At 45.4% G+C, this 16,932-nt stretch overlaps 1 protein-coding gene across 12 annotated transcripts in view; it reads right to left on the bottom strand.

The window, feature by feature from the left end:
* Nucleotides 1–1,106: 1,106 nt before the first annotated feature.
* Nucleotides 1,107–16,932, bottom strand: part of PDE10A (phosphodiesterase 10A) — a 536,527-nt gene continuing 520,701 nt past the window's right edge. For 7 of the 12 annotated variants that reach the window (XM_045513215.2, XM_074368029.1, XM_010950442.3 and 4 more), the window contains 4 exons: nt 15,261–15,372; nt 12,108–12,188; nt 9,201–9,289; nt 1,107–6,959 (listed from right to left, as the gene is read on the bottom strand). In XM_045513215.2, the coding sequence (XP_045369171.1) occupies nt 6,857–6,959; nt 9,201–9,289; nt 12,108–12,188; nt 15,261–15,372 (385 nt within the window). In that variant the 3' untranslated portion in view covers nt 1,107–6,856. Of the gene's footprint in view, nt 6,960–9,200; nt 9,290–12,107; nt 12,189–15,260; nt 15,373–16,932 lie in introns of those variants that run through there. The other 5 variants (XM_045513240.2, XM_045513245.2, XM_045513234.2 and 2 more) reach the window with 4 other exon arrangements.

Here is a 16,932-nt window from a genome sequence, read left to right as displayed (position 1 = left end):
GCTGGGGAAATGTCTGTTTGCTAAGTGTCGCTTCTTTAGGGCTCCTTTTGCATCAGGAAACAGATGTGACGGGGAAGTGGTCCTCTCCTCACAGCTCTTGCTGACAGTTAAGGCTGATGGAAAACTGAAGATAAGGATTCAAATTCGGACCAGATGCACCCAACTGCCCCCCAGTTACCAAAGAAGTTTCTGGATCTATTAGCTCATGAAATTTATTTTTAACTCAGTGAACATTTTATCCAGTCGCACAGGAAATGAATATTTAATAAAAAATCCTGTCTACAGCAGGTGCTGGGCTGGGAATTCGGAGAGCGTTCATGAGTGAGGGTTTGGGGTGCAAAATTCCATTTTAAGGTCTCTCTACCCGTTCGTCTAGCTAAGAAGGCCACGGACGCCCGTCTTGAACAATCTAACAGATCCGCACTGCAGTAAACATTTATTGACTCCCACGTGCACCTCTGATACCTTTGCGGTCGGGGAGGGTCCCGGGATACAATTCGCCTTCAGCGCTCTGGCCCCCAGGATCTGTCGCTTGCCTGCCCACAGTATCGGCGAGCAGAGACAGCCCAATAATAGTTTCTTTTAGCAGTGCTTTGAAGATGAAGCCCTGGGGATACTCATCACAGTTTATTAAAGATTATGTGAAGGCCGGCCTAGAACGTCTTCTTCACCAGCAGAAAGCATCCCCACACTTACCCGTGAACAGGCCTGCCCGGGGGGCCCTTCCCGCCCTCAGCCGCGGGCACGTGGCCCGTTCCTGGGACCCTGCCGGCAGGGGGGCTGTTTCAGGGTTCTGAGCTGTGTTATCTGAAGCAGACTTTCTAAAAGACCACACTTGCCCCAGGTAGTCTTTCAACCTTTCAAATTATACAATGGCGTGAATAAATCACCTTCTAAAACTTAACATTTTATGTCATCTCATCTTCTCTGCTAGAAAATGGCTGCAGCAAACACATTGCATGGCCCCGATGTGAACTTGGGGTCTCGTGTGCAAACAAGGCCTGGAGCGTCTGTACATGAACTCTTACAAATCCGCTGTCCCTCCTTCCCGCACGAAATCTCTTCCCTTCCCCACAGATGAGAACAAATGATAAGCGTGAAAGGTGGTATTTTAAAAACTCTGTATTCAGTTACTCACACCAAAGGACAGCCTTTAAAATTATGAGCATCTCTAAATAGATTTCATGTATCATACATATATATATACTTTCAACGTATAGTTACATATCGACAAAAGGTTCCTTGCCGCTCTAAGCATGTACATAAAACAAAGACTGTGCAGTGTATCACCCACATGTGTATACAGACTGGCTGGATTCTGAATTTATTTACAACTTGCCTGGGTTATGATAAGTGATTACTGTTGTATTATACAAACGTAACGGTAAAGGTTTCTTTTAAATACAAAGACCACAAAAGAATACATGAAAAAATTACACACATGTACAATATTTATAATTTATAAATGCAAAGTTAAGATCCCTTTAAGTTATTGCACTTGTGCATTTTACAAAGTTTTTATATGTCATACCTGTAAAATATTTTTAAACTGATCGCGCATGAACTGTAATGAAGCTGGGTATCGTTAAACTTGAAATTCTTTCTCCTTCCAAGACAAAACCCATGAAAACTTTGGATACGGATCCAGGGACTCCACAAATCGGCTGCGGGTGAACCTTGTACTTCTGCCAGCTCGCCACCGTCTCTCACTGCGGCAGCTTCTGGGCAGTGAGGAGACGGTCACCAGCAAGCCCCCAGCCGCCTCAGCTAGGAGGGGTGGAGGCTCTCTCTCGTTCACGTGGACTCGTAAAATAAAGTCACCTTTTCTTCTCAGAAAGACTCAAGATGCTGCATTTCTACAAATTTTGGTAACTGTTTCACAGTGTTTGGGGCACACACTTTTTTTTTTGCAAACCGGTCACTGGCTGGGTCTGGTGAGTGGGTAGGGACTTTGCACAGAAACCTTCTACAGTGCAATCTGCTCTACACTCAGTGTGTGCACGAGATGAACAGGGAGCAGATACACCATGCAGCAGACCGTACGGAAAACAGTCTTCCCATCCGTCACTCCCCGAGGCTGTCTGAGACCCGGCGCAGGACCGGTGACTAAAGGAAGAAAGAAAAGTTGCAGCGCAGGTGACCTGATGATATTCTGGTGGCCGAGAGGACCTGATAACACACTTTTAAAACTTAACTTGCAATAGGAATAAAACTTTCCATTTAAACTTCAGCAAATGTACAGTTCCTGAAAAATATTAGTTGAAACTTGATGGGTGTAAACCGACGTCTCTACTCGGCAAGCTTGATTCGGCTGTGAGCTTCCGCCTGGGTCCTTGGGTGACACAGATCTGCACCCAGCAGACACTCTGGGAGCGTCACGTCTGCAGGGAGGAAGCAGCGCTGGCGCCCACTGCTGGCTGGAGGAAGAAGCAGCTTGGGTTTGGGTGAAGGTAGCAATGCTTCTTTGGATTTCAAACGTGTTTCTTGGAAAACGTTGATCTCCTTCATTTTGTCCCATCTTTTTAATTTAGAACTGGGACCCCTTGGTAATGTTTTTCTTTCTTTTGCTGTTTTCAACATCACATAACTGCATCTAATGCTTGAAACAACCAAAACATCCAGGAAAAAAAAAAAAAAGACAAAAAACAAAAAGTGTAGGTACTGCATTGGGTATCACTAACTTAAACATGTGTTTAAATAAACTGGCAAAATGTGTATCAGGATAAAAGCTTTTGCGGAGGCAAAAATACCGCAGCCATGTGGTCCAGACGAGCAGGGCAAATGAGCCCTGACAGCACTCGGCTAATTTACATCTACAGTGATTTTAAAATCAGACTAACACTTGCAATAGAAGGGATGTACTAATGTGACTAAATGAATACGTCTCTAAAGAATTAAACCCTGAATAAAATCAGCAAGGGTAGAAAGCAAATGCATTTGAAATACATAAAGACAGAAGGGATTTTCAAAATCTACATCATGCATCGGTACCTGAAAAACCCCACAGAATCACACCACAATCAGTGTCACAGTTCTTGGAAGGTCTTGCCAAAAAAAGACTGAGTCTGAACAGTTCCCGGGTTGTGGTCATGAGGGTGTATGTGAATGAGAGAAAATAGAAGGCAGAAACCTGACAAGGAGAGAATGGCCCCAATTCCTCCAACTTGATAAAAGTAACCATGGATGTGTCCCTTTAAATGTTTTTAATTACAGTTAAGCAAGAAAGCAAAACAAGGAAAATATGAAAGAATTAAAATTACAATTATTTAAAATAAAGGCTCAGGCCAAGGCATGGTGAATAATTTAGTCCTAATTATTAAAGCTCAAACCTTACTTTTGAGTTAAAAGACTGGAAACGTAATACTCAAAACTAAATCTACTAAGGAATTCAGGAAGCTAAGGATTTGTGCGTCTCTGTGCATCGCGTACAAGTGTGTGCGTGTGTGCTTGTGTGCTTGGATACACCAGCAAAGCAAAACTCACTGAGATTGAGTGCACCAAGTAAAGAGGACAAAAAATCTAAAAAGCATGCTAAAAGAGGAAACCTACACTGAGCAACTCTAGTTCTGAATGAGTCTGTTTTGTTGCTGTGAGAACAAGTCACTTCGTGCAGCACTGAACTCATCTGCACAGGGGCTTTTCCATCAAGAGGAGAGTCAGGATGGAGGGTAACTGTGTCTTAAATACTTCAGAACTTCACCTCTCTTCCAAGATTGGTTCCTCACGTGCTTCGCAGAAATAACTAAAGCTGGGAAATGGACCACAATTCCTGCCTTAGTAAAAGGGCCATTTTTGAGAATTAGTTTCCACATCCATTGCATTTGTGTAAGATTTTCTGTGTAATTAATTCACAATCAACTATTAATTAATCAGATGCTTGCATTTTTTTTTTTAGAATTTTATTCCACTGCCCAAATTCAATAGTTCATGTTGTTGTTAGCATGCATTTCCAAGAAAATTTCTAGTTAAAAAATATATTCGCTATCTCTGGAAAGATAATGGAAGAATTGCATTTGATGATAAAACTGTATCTATTATAAATCAGCACAACCAATTAAAAAAATACCGTCAATCAGACATTCTACACGTACTCACAGCTGGTTACCGAATTCAGATTGAACAGGGAAACTTTGGCCCAATATAAAATACCACCTTAATGAGAGACTCATCGAAACTTTTGGTGATAAAACCATCTGCCCTTTAAAGAGAAGATCTGGGGAGAAGACGAAACAGAACTCAAAAGTGTATCTGCTAAATAAATCTGCCAAGATACAAAATCCTCCCAACTGTGCGTTTTCCAAATCAGACTGTTGCCACACATCACTGCATGCTGGGCCCATTCGTTTTAGCTGAATCTCTGCTTCCTAAGTCAGTCTCACACATGGTAAAAGCAGGATTAACAGTTTACATTAGAACACAGCTCTCTGTTCAAACTCTGCTTCTATTAAGGCAGTATTTCATGAGAAATCAACCGACCAATAAATCCATACACGTTTCTTTGCGAAACGACTGTTCAAAGCACAGGCCGCATAAAACACAGCTGGCTGTGTCAGAATCAGACAACTTTCCCCAAGAATCGTGTCAGAATAACCACCTTAAAATGCAAAAGTAGCCGTAGGATTCCCTCCCCTATGACAGTGTTCCAGATCAAGAAGCAGAATTCATGCATTCTTTTAAAATCCCTTTAATTAAACAACAGTCTTAAATGGTCTCCCCTCCCCCAGCAATTCAGGCTCCAGGTTCAGTTAAATGACTAAAGTAACTTTCGTAATTAGAGTTGAATTCAGTGGGTCCAGCGTCATAAATTTGGGTAGAAAGTTTGGTTGTACGCACTTTTTTAGAATCAATTCCATGAATACACTAACACCAAAAAAGGACATTTTCTGGTCAATTCTCCATTAAACGATATGTGTTTGCCAACATGAAAAAATCAGCTTTTGAAGAATGGGGCTGATTTTTATCTTTCAAAGGTGTGTTCGGATCTCTCTCCCTTTCTCTCTCAGACACACATGCGTGTGTCTGTGTACATGTGTGTAGCTGCACGCACAGATAAGTGCACAGCCACAGTGGTATCCTGTCTTTTATTTCATTTTCCTTCATATCGTAAAATTACAATAGCAAACGGAGCTCCACGCAGGGAGAGATGCAGCTTTCAGAAGCCCTTAAGAAAACTGAACACATAGTGTTACTTTTAAAATAAGAACAATGTTTATGTAGAGCTAACTCTGCTATGACACAAATAAACCACATTGTAGAAGTATCTGATTTGATATTTTTAGCAAAAACCAAGCTCATATGAACAACCAGGTGTGCAGGATTGGCTACATAAAAGAATATGTTTAAGATTTTATTTAATTAAAAGCAATATTCCAGTTTCCTGCTACGAGAAAGTGGGGAAGCCTATATTCCTTCTTGAGACTCTAATTCCTCCAGGTTAGGACTGAGCACAGCTTCCGAGGTGAGCACGAGGTGAGCACGTCCTTGTGCTAAAAATCCTTGAAGTGTTAATATGCACCAGGAGCGACTGGCTTACAGCCCTTGCAGGGAGGGGCCCGGCTAGAACTCTGTATGCTCTTCTGAAACAGGTACATTGCGGAGTAGTGTCAGCCTACCGAAAATCACACGGAGGAAACTCTGCAGAAACAGGATTCTGCTCGGATGTCTGCTCTTGAGCAGAGACAAGAGGCGAGCGCGGACGCAATGGCACTGCCCCCCGCCCCGGCCCCGGCCCCGTCGTGGGCAGGGCGCTCTCGGATGATGGTCCCGCAGCACAAAGAAAGGGAACAACGGGAGTGAGCGCAGCCAGTCACGGTCAAAGTACCGACGGCTTCCGTGTTAGGGTTTACTCAGATTTTAAGAGAAACGTATGGACTTTTAATTAAGTAATTTGTAGAATAAACCTTTCATTTTGAATGTGAGCCTAAACTCTTACAAATGACATCAAGGGAACACATAAAGGAATCATTAATAAAACTCACAGTTTTACATCCATCTGACTTGACCATTGGAAAAAAAAAATTTGTATGCCTTGCTTTTATTTTGTTCTTTATGTAAAGGGTTTAGGAAATGCCAAGACGATGATCAAGAAAAAAAAAAATAAAAATCCATTCTGTGACATCTTTTGAACTGACACTCGGAGTTCTGAGAGATGTTATGATGAATGCTGCATCTCTTCTCAAGAGGATAGAAAATCTACTTCTTTTAGTGTTAAATTTATTCAGCTAAGCCCTTTAGGATAAACTTAAAGAATACACTGTAGCCCACCTGCTGTAAATTCACGAGGCTCTGAAACCAGAGTCTCCCTCCGTCACTGACTGCAGAGGGACCCCTCTCACTCTGTAACCTCGACGTCACCCGTCCGAGGCCGTCTGCGACAAGTCACACTAGTTACAAGTAGGTCACGCGTGAACACCCACAATAGCAATGTGTAAAAGTTCCTATTTATGACCAACAACATCAGAGCAACACTGGAGTCACAGCCAAAGTACAACATCATAATAGTACCGATTTACCCTCACGAGAAGGACACAGTGGGCAGCACCCCCCGAAGACCTGTTCGTCGCTTTACGGCCTCAGCACTCAGCCCGGGAGGGCAGGCCGGCGCTCGCGGCAGGCGGGCCGCGGGGACAGCGGGCCGCCGGCGGGCCGGTCCTGCCGATGGCTGCGCTGCGTCACAGGGCAGGCGGGGGCCGCTGCAGGGCACACTGACTCGGCGGTGCCTTCTGGTAGAGGTTTGCATCCCTGTCACCAGGTGTAGGTTCCCCCCTCCAAAAAAAATAAAAGGGCGAAAAGTCAGAGAAGCAGGATGAAGCCTCGAGGCGCAGCAGCTCACCGCGGCTGGGGAGCAGCGCCGTCCTCACAGGCAGCTCTCAGCGGTCCCCTGGGCCTCCTGGGGGTTCGAGATCCACACGGCGCTCTCCTCCCCTCGAATCACCTTCTCCCACTGGCTCAGGTTATTCCTGGGAAGAAAAGAGGCAGCGGCAGGTGCTGTTTACAGGAGGATTTCCGCCTCCACTGCTAGCCACGCCGTCCTGCGGCAAACCAAGCCCCGTGGCCTCTTGGTGTTGTTAGGGCTCTGGTGACAACAACCAGCCCGTCTCCCTGGCTCCGCCCGCACCGTATGAACCAAGAAGAGCCTCAAACCACCAAAGCCCTCATCCCCGCGGCTCCAGCTTCAAGGGCGAAGAGGAGCCCTCGCTCAGGACACGTCACTTCTTTATCGGGCAGGATGCACTTGAGAAGGGGCTGCCACCGAAGAGCCCGAGGTGATGCGTGGAAAGGAAGGGAGGCCAGAGCAGCAAGAACGTCCGAAGCCGGTGCCAATAGCCGGGCCTCACCCCTGCGGGGAGACCGTGTGCCCCCCGGTCGGCATTAGTCCGGCCTTATTTTGAACACTGTGTCATCTATTAAAAAGTCACCCTAAGTTACACCTGGTACAAACCTCTGAAATGACCTTGTTACGGGACATTTCACACATGTATGTATTTGTGTTCGGTGACCTCTCGTCTCAAATGCAGCCCCTGCCGCCCCCCAGCCTTTCTCTCCCAGTATCCGCAGCTCAGATGTGGCAGCATCTTTGCCCTCCACGGGCTGGTAGCTCCGCTGCAGGACCACCACCTTGCCCCCTGCGGCAAACCAGGCGGAGTCCCGGTCAGCGTCTCCCACCTGGCCTGGGCTCTCTCACATGCAGAGTCAAGGTCACAAGGAAAACCTGACTTCGGCAAACACAGAATTCGTACGCAGCAGGCGTGCTCAGACACCGCTGGGCAAAACCAGCCCCTGAAGTAGAACCTGAAACGTCCAGCACTTCCAGCTTTTGTGCTGTGTCATCCGGGATCATCTTCCCAGAACATAAAGGGGTTTTTTGATAAGTTGGGAAAAGACACACCCTAACTGCTGTGTTTCCTTGGATACGGGTGATGCACGATGAATTTTCTAAGTGTTAATAAGATCAAAACGGCTGTTCGGGAACGATGCGGTTTAGCGTGGGAGCCGCTGAGACAGCCGAGGGACCATCCCGAGCCCGATCGCCACAGCCAGCGTTCGTTCTGCTCGTTCTAAACGTTCAGTGCGAAACACACAGCAGTTTTGGGCAGAAAAGGACTTTTCACTAATGCCTACAATTTTTTTTTTTTTTTTACAACAAGCTGTTCGGATTTCGATTGACATTCTTGCTTGTCTCTGGTGGAACGTCACTTTTCCAACCTGATTCCCTCCAGCCCGCATCCTCGCTCACAGTCCACACTGTCCGCATGGCCCTGCCCATGGGGAGCAGAGCAATGTTTTAATAAACTAACCACTGATTAAGCTCAGTGATGGCGCAACAGCATAAGCTGGGCTGCTCCGTTCATCTCCGCAGGAGCAAAGATGGAAAATCAGTGAGATAGGAAAGAGCAGTATTTTTTTTACATCTTCTCACTGGTTAGTTTTATTTGTTTGTTTTCCTGAAAAATCAGTTTATAAGATGAGTTTCAACAGCAGAGGACAGGAGTGCACTAAAGCCTGTGATTTGTTCACAACTGTCCCGTCAAACGTCTGTCCTCCGCCCCTCAAGGATGTGCCCACGCCAGCCCCCAAGTGCGGTTCCAGCTGAGTGGTCAGAAAAATCGCCTTGACACCAATTCACCTGCAGAGAATTAACACACGGCTGTCTGCTCATCGCCCTTGGCCTTCCCCAGGGGGATTTCTTTTCAAAGTAAAATGAAAATCTTAAAAAATGTCCAACGTTCTTAGCTGAGTTTGGCTCTTAGAAAAGATGGTGGAAGGACACACAGAAATCTGAACTAGAACAAATCAACTGAGGTTCACATTTCCCTTGGGAAGAAAGTGACACTTAAGGTCCCACTCAAGATCCCCCTTCTTCCCTTATAACAATAAACTGTGTCATTTAAACTGAGACCCTTTCCACACAAGCAGCCCAGAACAGACCTCACTGTCTTTTTAAAAACAGCACTGGGCAGGGATCTCTAAGTCATTAAAAAAAAAAAAACAAAAAAAACTCTTTCCTTTTTGGTGAGTGAATGACTTTGCGAGTAAATACTCTTGACATATGCCTGTTACACAGGCAAACACACAGCACATAAAATTACATTTATTATAAGCTGTAGGTAAGACCCATGCACACGTTGATGGAATGAAAACTCCTGCACAGTCTTGGCAATCTTTTCAAACAACACACAGAGGCTGAAGCGCCGACGTACCTGCACGCCGTCAGGAGGGGCTCCGTCGGGGGGAAGATCTGCGTGAGGGTGGTGTAGCAGGGGATGGCCACGGCGTTGTAGAACCCGAGCTGCTCGGAGCCGACCGAGGGCGGGAAACACAAGCACACGTTAGCAGCCCAGTGGCCCCGCGCTCCACGCGCGAGCTTTCTGCCTCCCAAGCCTCCCCCCGAACACATGTCATTCTAAGTGAAGTCAGTCAGGAAGGGAAAGAAAAATACCCTATGTCACTTATATGTGGACTCTAAATAAGAGGGCACAAACGAACTTCTCTACAAAACAGAAACAGACTCACAGGCATAGGGAACAAACTCACGGTTACCAGAGGGGGGAGGGGGTGGGAAGGGAGCACTGGGAACTGGACGTCTGCACCTCCGGGGAGAGACAGAGGTGTCAGGGTCTCGCCTGTGGTGGTGGTTTCCCTGGTGTGCACATCTATCAAGTCATCAAAGTGTACGCCTGAAGGTTGTGGTTTACTGTACAGGGATCATGCAGTAAAGGTGTCAAACAAAACAAGACAATCCTGAAAGTTCTAGCTTTGCTGTGCGACATCTGGGCTCCGTGAACACTGCTGTAGGTCACCACAGATCACTGTAGTTAAAAATGCATTAAGTACATTCACAAAATGAAACACGTAAAATTTAAAAATAAAAAGAAGCTAATCCACAAGCCAAGCACAACACCGAACAGGACTCTGCTCACCCATCAGGTGAGCTGTAATTCAAGTCCTGCTCTCACCCCTGGTCAGAGCCAGCGCTTCCCGCGCTGGGCATCTGCTCTGCCCGGACGTTTTCTCCCCACCGTGATGTTCAGGGACCACCTGGCGGCTGTTTGCTCGCTACCCTCTAGGCTCTTGGTAATTTACTCGGTTTACTGAACTCTCCTCCATCTCCTCCCTCCCTGTTTTTGACCTACAGCAAATCTCACTGACTTTCTCATCATCCTCACAGTGAACGTTCCCTTGGTACGTCAGAATTCAGAGTTTTTTATCTGCGATACTTTAAAAAATATATTGAAGAACATTTTATTAGGAGTTCTGGGCCACTGTGCAAATAAATGACGTTGGATCCGACTGCAGGCCAGATATCAAAGGCCTGCTGGACTACTAACGAGAGAAGACAGATTGTCCGGCTATAAATAACCGCCAGGAGGCTGTCAACACGCACAAGATCAAACTGGCTCCATGGATCAAGTGACCGCCAAACCACGGCTTACCAATCTCTTTAAAAAACTGCACTTCAGTGAGACACACCAAAGAATACAGAAGAACCACATCTCCATGGCTCCTCTCTGCACTTGCCTGCGGTAAAGTGCACCATCACGGCATTCTCACTAGAGTAACGCTCATGCATGTCCACCTCTAACTTTATAGTTCATGCAGACTTCCTTATTTTAATATTTAGCAGATGCCACAGAGCAGAAGATCTCAAGGAAGAGATTAATTATTGGAAGTTAGAGTCTTTTATTATTATCACAAAGAATAATTTCATAGTAATCACAAGTCAGAAGCAATGTATTTGGTCAAATACTAGCTGACCACAGAAATATTTCATTTAAAACTGAATGGATCTGGAATTTTAGGAAAAAACAAACTACTCTCTTGAAGAAATAACACGAGAACAGAGCCCATGCCCTGATGAGAGCTCAGGTCTGCTCTGTAACCTGGCGGTGCTGGGGCAACTGCTTAACCGTCTACAAGGAAAAACACTGAGATCCCGGTCTGAAACTGCATAACAGGCTAAACTCCAAATGAATTAACAAATCAAATATAAAGGGATGAAACAAAGTCACTGTAGAAAATACAGGCAAATGTTTGTATACCCTCAGGGTCGGGCAGGACTTTCCCAACATGCCATGAAAAGCAGACACAAGACAAGAAACAACAGCTGCTGTGAACACACACTCGGGCGAGTCCCAGAAACAACAGGAAAATAAAACTAAACCGCGACATGCACGTGCAGCACGCACGACAGCACGTCCGCGTGCGGTCAGCAGGGCAGGGGCAGCGCGCCTCCCGCTGGAAGGACTGGTTAAGGTTAAGTTAACTGGTGAACAATCCCCGGGGCAGCGAAAACGAGAAAATCACGCCGCCCCTTGCTGAGCTGGTGCCCCTGGGAGCTGGGGACACATCTGTACTTCTGTGTTAACAGCCAGTAAATTAAGTCTAAATAAAGTGGGAAAATTTGAGAACTTACCTAAAACCATTATCTCGTGAATTTCCTGAGATGTTTTCTAAACCAAGTGCTATATAATGATTATTTGTCAATAACTAACATCCTTATTATGACGGGAAGAAGACTGACAGTTTACGAAGACTGACAGTTTACACAGACTGCGATCAAAGGAATTCGTCACTCCACACACACACACACACATACACACACAACTTACAAAGCACAAGAGCTCTCAAAACATCAAACATTAACATAAATGAGGCAGTAAGACCTGAAAAGAGAGTAACAGATGCCACTTTGTGGTAAGACACAACTCGCAATGTCCCAGAATGCTGTGCATTCTTTGTTAGGAAAACGAAACCGAATCCAGATCTACAGTGTCCCTCTCCCCAGAATACCTCTGCACATTCGACGACAAAATAGTTTCTGCTTGTTAGAAACGGTAACAATTCAAATTCACCACCCCCTCTGTTTCACGTCAGAAAAGAAAACCTAAAATTTACTGCAATTAAGTCTGTAGAAAAATGCAATGAGAACAATAGTTGTGAAATCTTTAAATAAGCCCAGGATCTCCCAATCTGGCCACATTATCCCCAAACTCCATCTAAACGGAGCAGACCCAAGTGACTCCGGCTTCCCTAGGCGGTGGCCGCTTCCTATTCACACACACTTGCTCGGCGGCCGTCAGTGACCGGACCTGGCGGCACGTCCATACCTGGCCTTGCGGGACCTCGTCCTTCTTGTCTCTGTCCATCATGGGAATCGGCTGTATCCCCAGCTTCTTCATCTCATCCCCCTGGGGAGACAGGGGGACCAGGCTCTCTCAATTTTGTAAACAGTGTACAACTTTGGTATTAATGAGTTCTTCCCTTCTTATTCATTGGTTTTCTTTGAAATGAAGAACGTTTCTGGTTATGGACCCAAATGAACATCAGAATCATAAAAAGCATCATGTGCATTGTTGGCTTTCATCCTGATGGGTTTCTCCCCCTGCACGGGGCTACCAGACCTCAGCATCGCTGCTGGTTTCGTTTTGTAGAAGTCAGGAAAGGTTAAAATAAGAGGAGACACAGTAAATGCATGAGGAGGAACAACAAGAAGAGAACTGAAATAACCTCCAGGCCTTCATCTGACTTTTCTGATGACTCTCATGTGCCCTGGCTGGTGAGCTGGGCCTTAGAGAGGAAGGCTGACACACCAGGAAACAGCAGTCCGCTAAGACGTGTCAGTAAAGGTACAGCGCAGTGGCTACGGGTCATCGGAAAGGTCACAAGTACAGACACTTATTGAAGGTTCACTGTACTGCAGGCTCTGGGCTGGGCAGCGTGTAAATACTTCATTTACCCTTCAGGAAACACTATGAGTTAGATATCATTATTCTCATTTTATAGATTTAAAAAATTATCTTATTCTTTTTATTTGTTTTTTAAGGTTAAAGACTGTTAACATCTCCTTCCTTAACATTCCCTAATTTTTTCCCTAAAACCCCACTCTCCCCTCACATTTCTTAATTATTTTATTATTTGGGTTACTTTAGTTAGGCTGGCTTTCAGAAATCAGAAGCACGGAACAACTAAAGCCCTCCTGGGTTTGCCGAGACCGCGTCTAGGAACAAGTCGCTGTGACCCTTGTTGAGAGTGTTCACGTGGAGGACAAGGGCGCTTGTCTTGGCAGCATAAAGGCACCTGAAGTCTAGCGTCTGCTCTGGTGTCACCGCTTCCGATGTGAACACCCATAGCTGTCAGACTTTTTTTCTCTTCTGTCCGATGTGAATGGAACTAACTGGGCGCCCTGCGCAAGGATCTTACAAGCCTAAAACATAGAAAGACTTAAAATAAGCAAGGATCTGACTGTGGACCTAGAAATAAGGATCAATGCCGAGGAGGACGGCCGGGCACCCTGCCCGAGCGTGCGGGAGGGCTGGCCGGCTGGGCCGAGGGGGGAGGGGTGCGGGGGCCGAGGGAGGGGCTCCCGGCAGATGGCCCTGGACGGCCGCGAGACGGACTCGAGTAAAAAGCCCAGGGGGGCCGAGACGCGCAACAGCTGGGAGAGGCAGTGAGTGGGCTTTAGGATCCAGTTCACAGCTTCCGTCTGTATCACGACAGCACGGAGAGATGGACGTTGGAGGCAGGGCACCAATGTGACCAGAATTAAAGTCACCCCAAACTGGCCAGTGTGGCCCCCAGACACAGAGAGAGGCCAGAAAACTGGCCTGAGTTTTCATTCCAAGTACCAAAGCAGGATTTTAATGTCAAGCCACAGGACACCAAAGACCAGACTCTTAACCGTACTGTTCCGCTGACTCTGAGAGGCAAAGGCTGGGAGTCCAGTTAGGACGCTGCAGTGATGACCTGGGCGAGGCCTGAAGTGGGGCAAGACGGGGCATGAGGAGGGGAGTGTGCACTTCACGAACACCTAGACAATCTACTGGCCAGGCGTGGTGACGACATGGACCACCAGGTCCCTGAGGACGGCGTCTGTCGGGAGTTTGACTAACTTCTGAGGACTGTTCAACCGGAGAGGAACAGAGGGGGAGAAAAAACCCGCACAACGTGCCTGCCACGCTTCGATTCATACTTCAGGACACAAATACAGGTAAAGCATGAAACATGCCATAGTTAAATAAGTAAGTGTCTGCAAAACAAGCGGCTTCAGGCAAGCTTTCTTATGTGATAGTCAGAGTTTAGGTTACTGCTTTAGCACCACATGCCAGTTAAGCTGTGATAACAGAGTCAAATATCACAGCTCAGAAGTGTACATCTGAAAACAATCTTCCTAACTGAGTCTGGTAGTCACTATATTTTGACACACGCACAAAATAAAATAAAGAAGAAAACACCACGCAAGAGCACACACATGCAATGCACGAGGCGTTCTGGAGAAATAACACCACGGGCATAACCAGCTCGAGGCCTCAGGGCCTCACCCAGCAAGAATTCTTTGGCTTTAGTATCAGGAAACAAATGAACATTATAGACCGTTTCTACTAATCATTACCGGGGCGCTGTACTGTTGTTTTTTTTTCCACTTTTTACATTCATTCTTCTGTATGGATGAGGCTTACAGTTTGAAGCATCAACTAAATGCCAAACTCTTTGTCCTCCAAATTTACCTTTACTTCTTCAAACCAAATGAGGTGCACCAGTGCTTTATAATTTTTTTCATGAAGTGCTCTCTGAATATGCAGGGACCTAGGTGTTCGTGATTCATTCGAACACAAGAATTGTCTTCTGCTTATTCATGGACAATTCAGAGGACAAATCGAGGAGTGGAACACATAATTTTGATAATTTAGACCACTCAGGCAGGAACAGGTGTTCAGGAGCGTAATTCACACGGCTGTTTCACGTCATGCACATCATGAACTGATTAATACCCCACGTGTCCTACAGGACTCACGATGTACAGGTGAGCTGACTGGTCATTTACATAATCTCATATTTCTAGGGTAAAAAATGATTGTTCTCTCAAATTTCTAGCTGCAGGGACATACAGCCCATAATAATGTGGGTCCCTCAGTACTTTTCCCAGTGGCTGACAAAGTAGATGACAGTAATGTTTGTTGAATGAATGACAAAAGATTGGCTATTAAATAAGGAAAACTGTTGCACTGTTGTTCAGTGAATCAGTTCCTGAATTACTTCAGTTGAGATCAGAGAATTTACACACATGTTCAAGTCAGATGTAACAGAATGATGGTTCTTACTTTCTATCTGTATAAATGCTAAACAATAGTTTTTTGAAGCAATGAGCTATCATGTGAGCAACTAAGACATTGTTACTAAGTTATCCATATATTTAATTTCTCCTCAAATTTTTTCTCATTTCTTGAAATTATCTGCATTCATATAAAAATCAAGGAACCTACCTCAGCCCAGAATTCTGCATATATATCATTTGCAGTCAGTCGTGTTACTGGCCACAGTTTTGTCACAGAACAAAGATCACAGGCAGTCATCATCAAACCAATGACACGGTCTCTAGAACACAGTAATATAAAACTGGTCACCGCAGCATTTGCACATTTATACTAACAACTAGAAAGATGTCTGTATTTTCAGGAGTGAGTGGGGCTAACAGTGGGTATTGCTTCATGATGGGGGAAAGATAGCGTTAAGCAACTACAACAAACAGGCAAGAAAGTAAAGAATTGAAAAATAGTTCTGCTTTAATTGTAAGACCACCAGTCACTTCCATCACGAGTTGCATGACCAGTACAGCAAATGCTCCTGCCGCCTCAGTGCTACTGCTCAGGGTCACTGCTGGGATAAACTGCACTGTGGGCGCGGCTGCGAGGCCGCTGGGATCTCCGGGTATACGAGCCAGATTTTCATGTTCATGGAATTTTGGAAATTTAGCGTGGGAAGTAACCTTGAAAAAAAATCTATCCCAATCCTGTCATTTCATATAAGGGAAATCTGAGGTGCAAAGAAACGACATGATTCCTCCCAGGCGTAAATAGCGCAAGACGAGGCCAGAGTAGGTGTAGATTTCCAGAACTCTCTCCCACCTCCCCACGGGCAGAGAACAGTGTCCCCAAACCCCGTGCAAACTCCAGCTTCTGGGTGAAAGGAGCCTTCTCTCCAGCTGCTCTGCACTCACAATGGTGTGTTGCGTGTCTGACTTTTCTTCCTATGTATGGTTTGGTTTAATCTTTCCTCTTGAGGAAAAATAAAAATCACGTAAAGGAATTCAAACAGACATCTCCCCTCTAATTTTACTGGATTTGGTCTAATGGCACGTGATTACCCCAAATGATTACCCCAAAAAAGTCTACCCTTAAGGGTAGCACTAAGCACTAGTTATTAAGAGATCTTAACATGCTGACTTTAACATTTACAAAGCAAATCACATAATGTTAAAAGGCAAATTATCAAAAAAGATACAAAACTGTGTAGCAAGTGACAAGCTGGTAATATTCCACCTCCTACCTAAATTTTATGAGTCTGAGGAATCCACGGCTGCTAAGGCTGCCTGACTTCCTGCAGGTGCATAAACACCCTCATCGTGGGCACAGTCTGTCTCCGGTCCTGAGCCTGTCCCACCAGGCAGGCAGAGTTTGGCAGAGTCTCTGATTTAGTGGCGTCCCCCAAGCAGAGATTCCTGGATATCTGGGGGCTCCAGCTTTGTCTATTATCCATGTCTTTGAAGCCAGTCACTAATAAGTTTCTTTTATTTTCCATCAGCCAATTTCGTTTAGCCCATTAGCCTAATTAAATATCTTCTAAAACCTTCCTTTTCATCAGGACACATATCAAAAGGGCATCATGTCTCTAACAGAGCGGGCTAGGCAACTTCAGAAATGTCGATGAGACGTATGTGACCCATCCTGTGACCCCAAAGCAGACGCCATGGGAAAGGCACAAATCCCTTAAGGCGATCAGGAAACCCCATGTCATCTTGATGAGGTAGCTTCATAAACACTTTGTGGTTTAAAGAAAGAGTACTTATTTCTCGCTTTGGGCTTCTAAAGCAATGAGTGTATTTGTTTGCTCAACAGGTAAATTGATTTAAACAGAAATAGAAGATGAAAAAAACTA

This window comes from Camelus bactrianus, chromosome 8, assembly GCF_048773025.1.
Source record: "Camelus bactrianus isolate YW-2024 breed Bactrian camel chromosome 8, ASM4877302v1, whole genome shotgun sequence".
NCBI classification, from domain to species: domain Eukaryota; kingdom Metazoa; phylum Chordata; class Mammalia; order Artiodactyla; family Camelidae; genus Camelus; species Camelus bactrianus.
The sequence above is the reverse complement of the archived record's forward strand: the minus strand, read 5'-3'. Positions and strand labels throughout refer to the sequence as shown.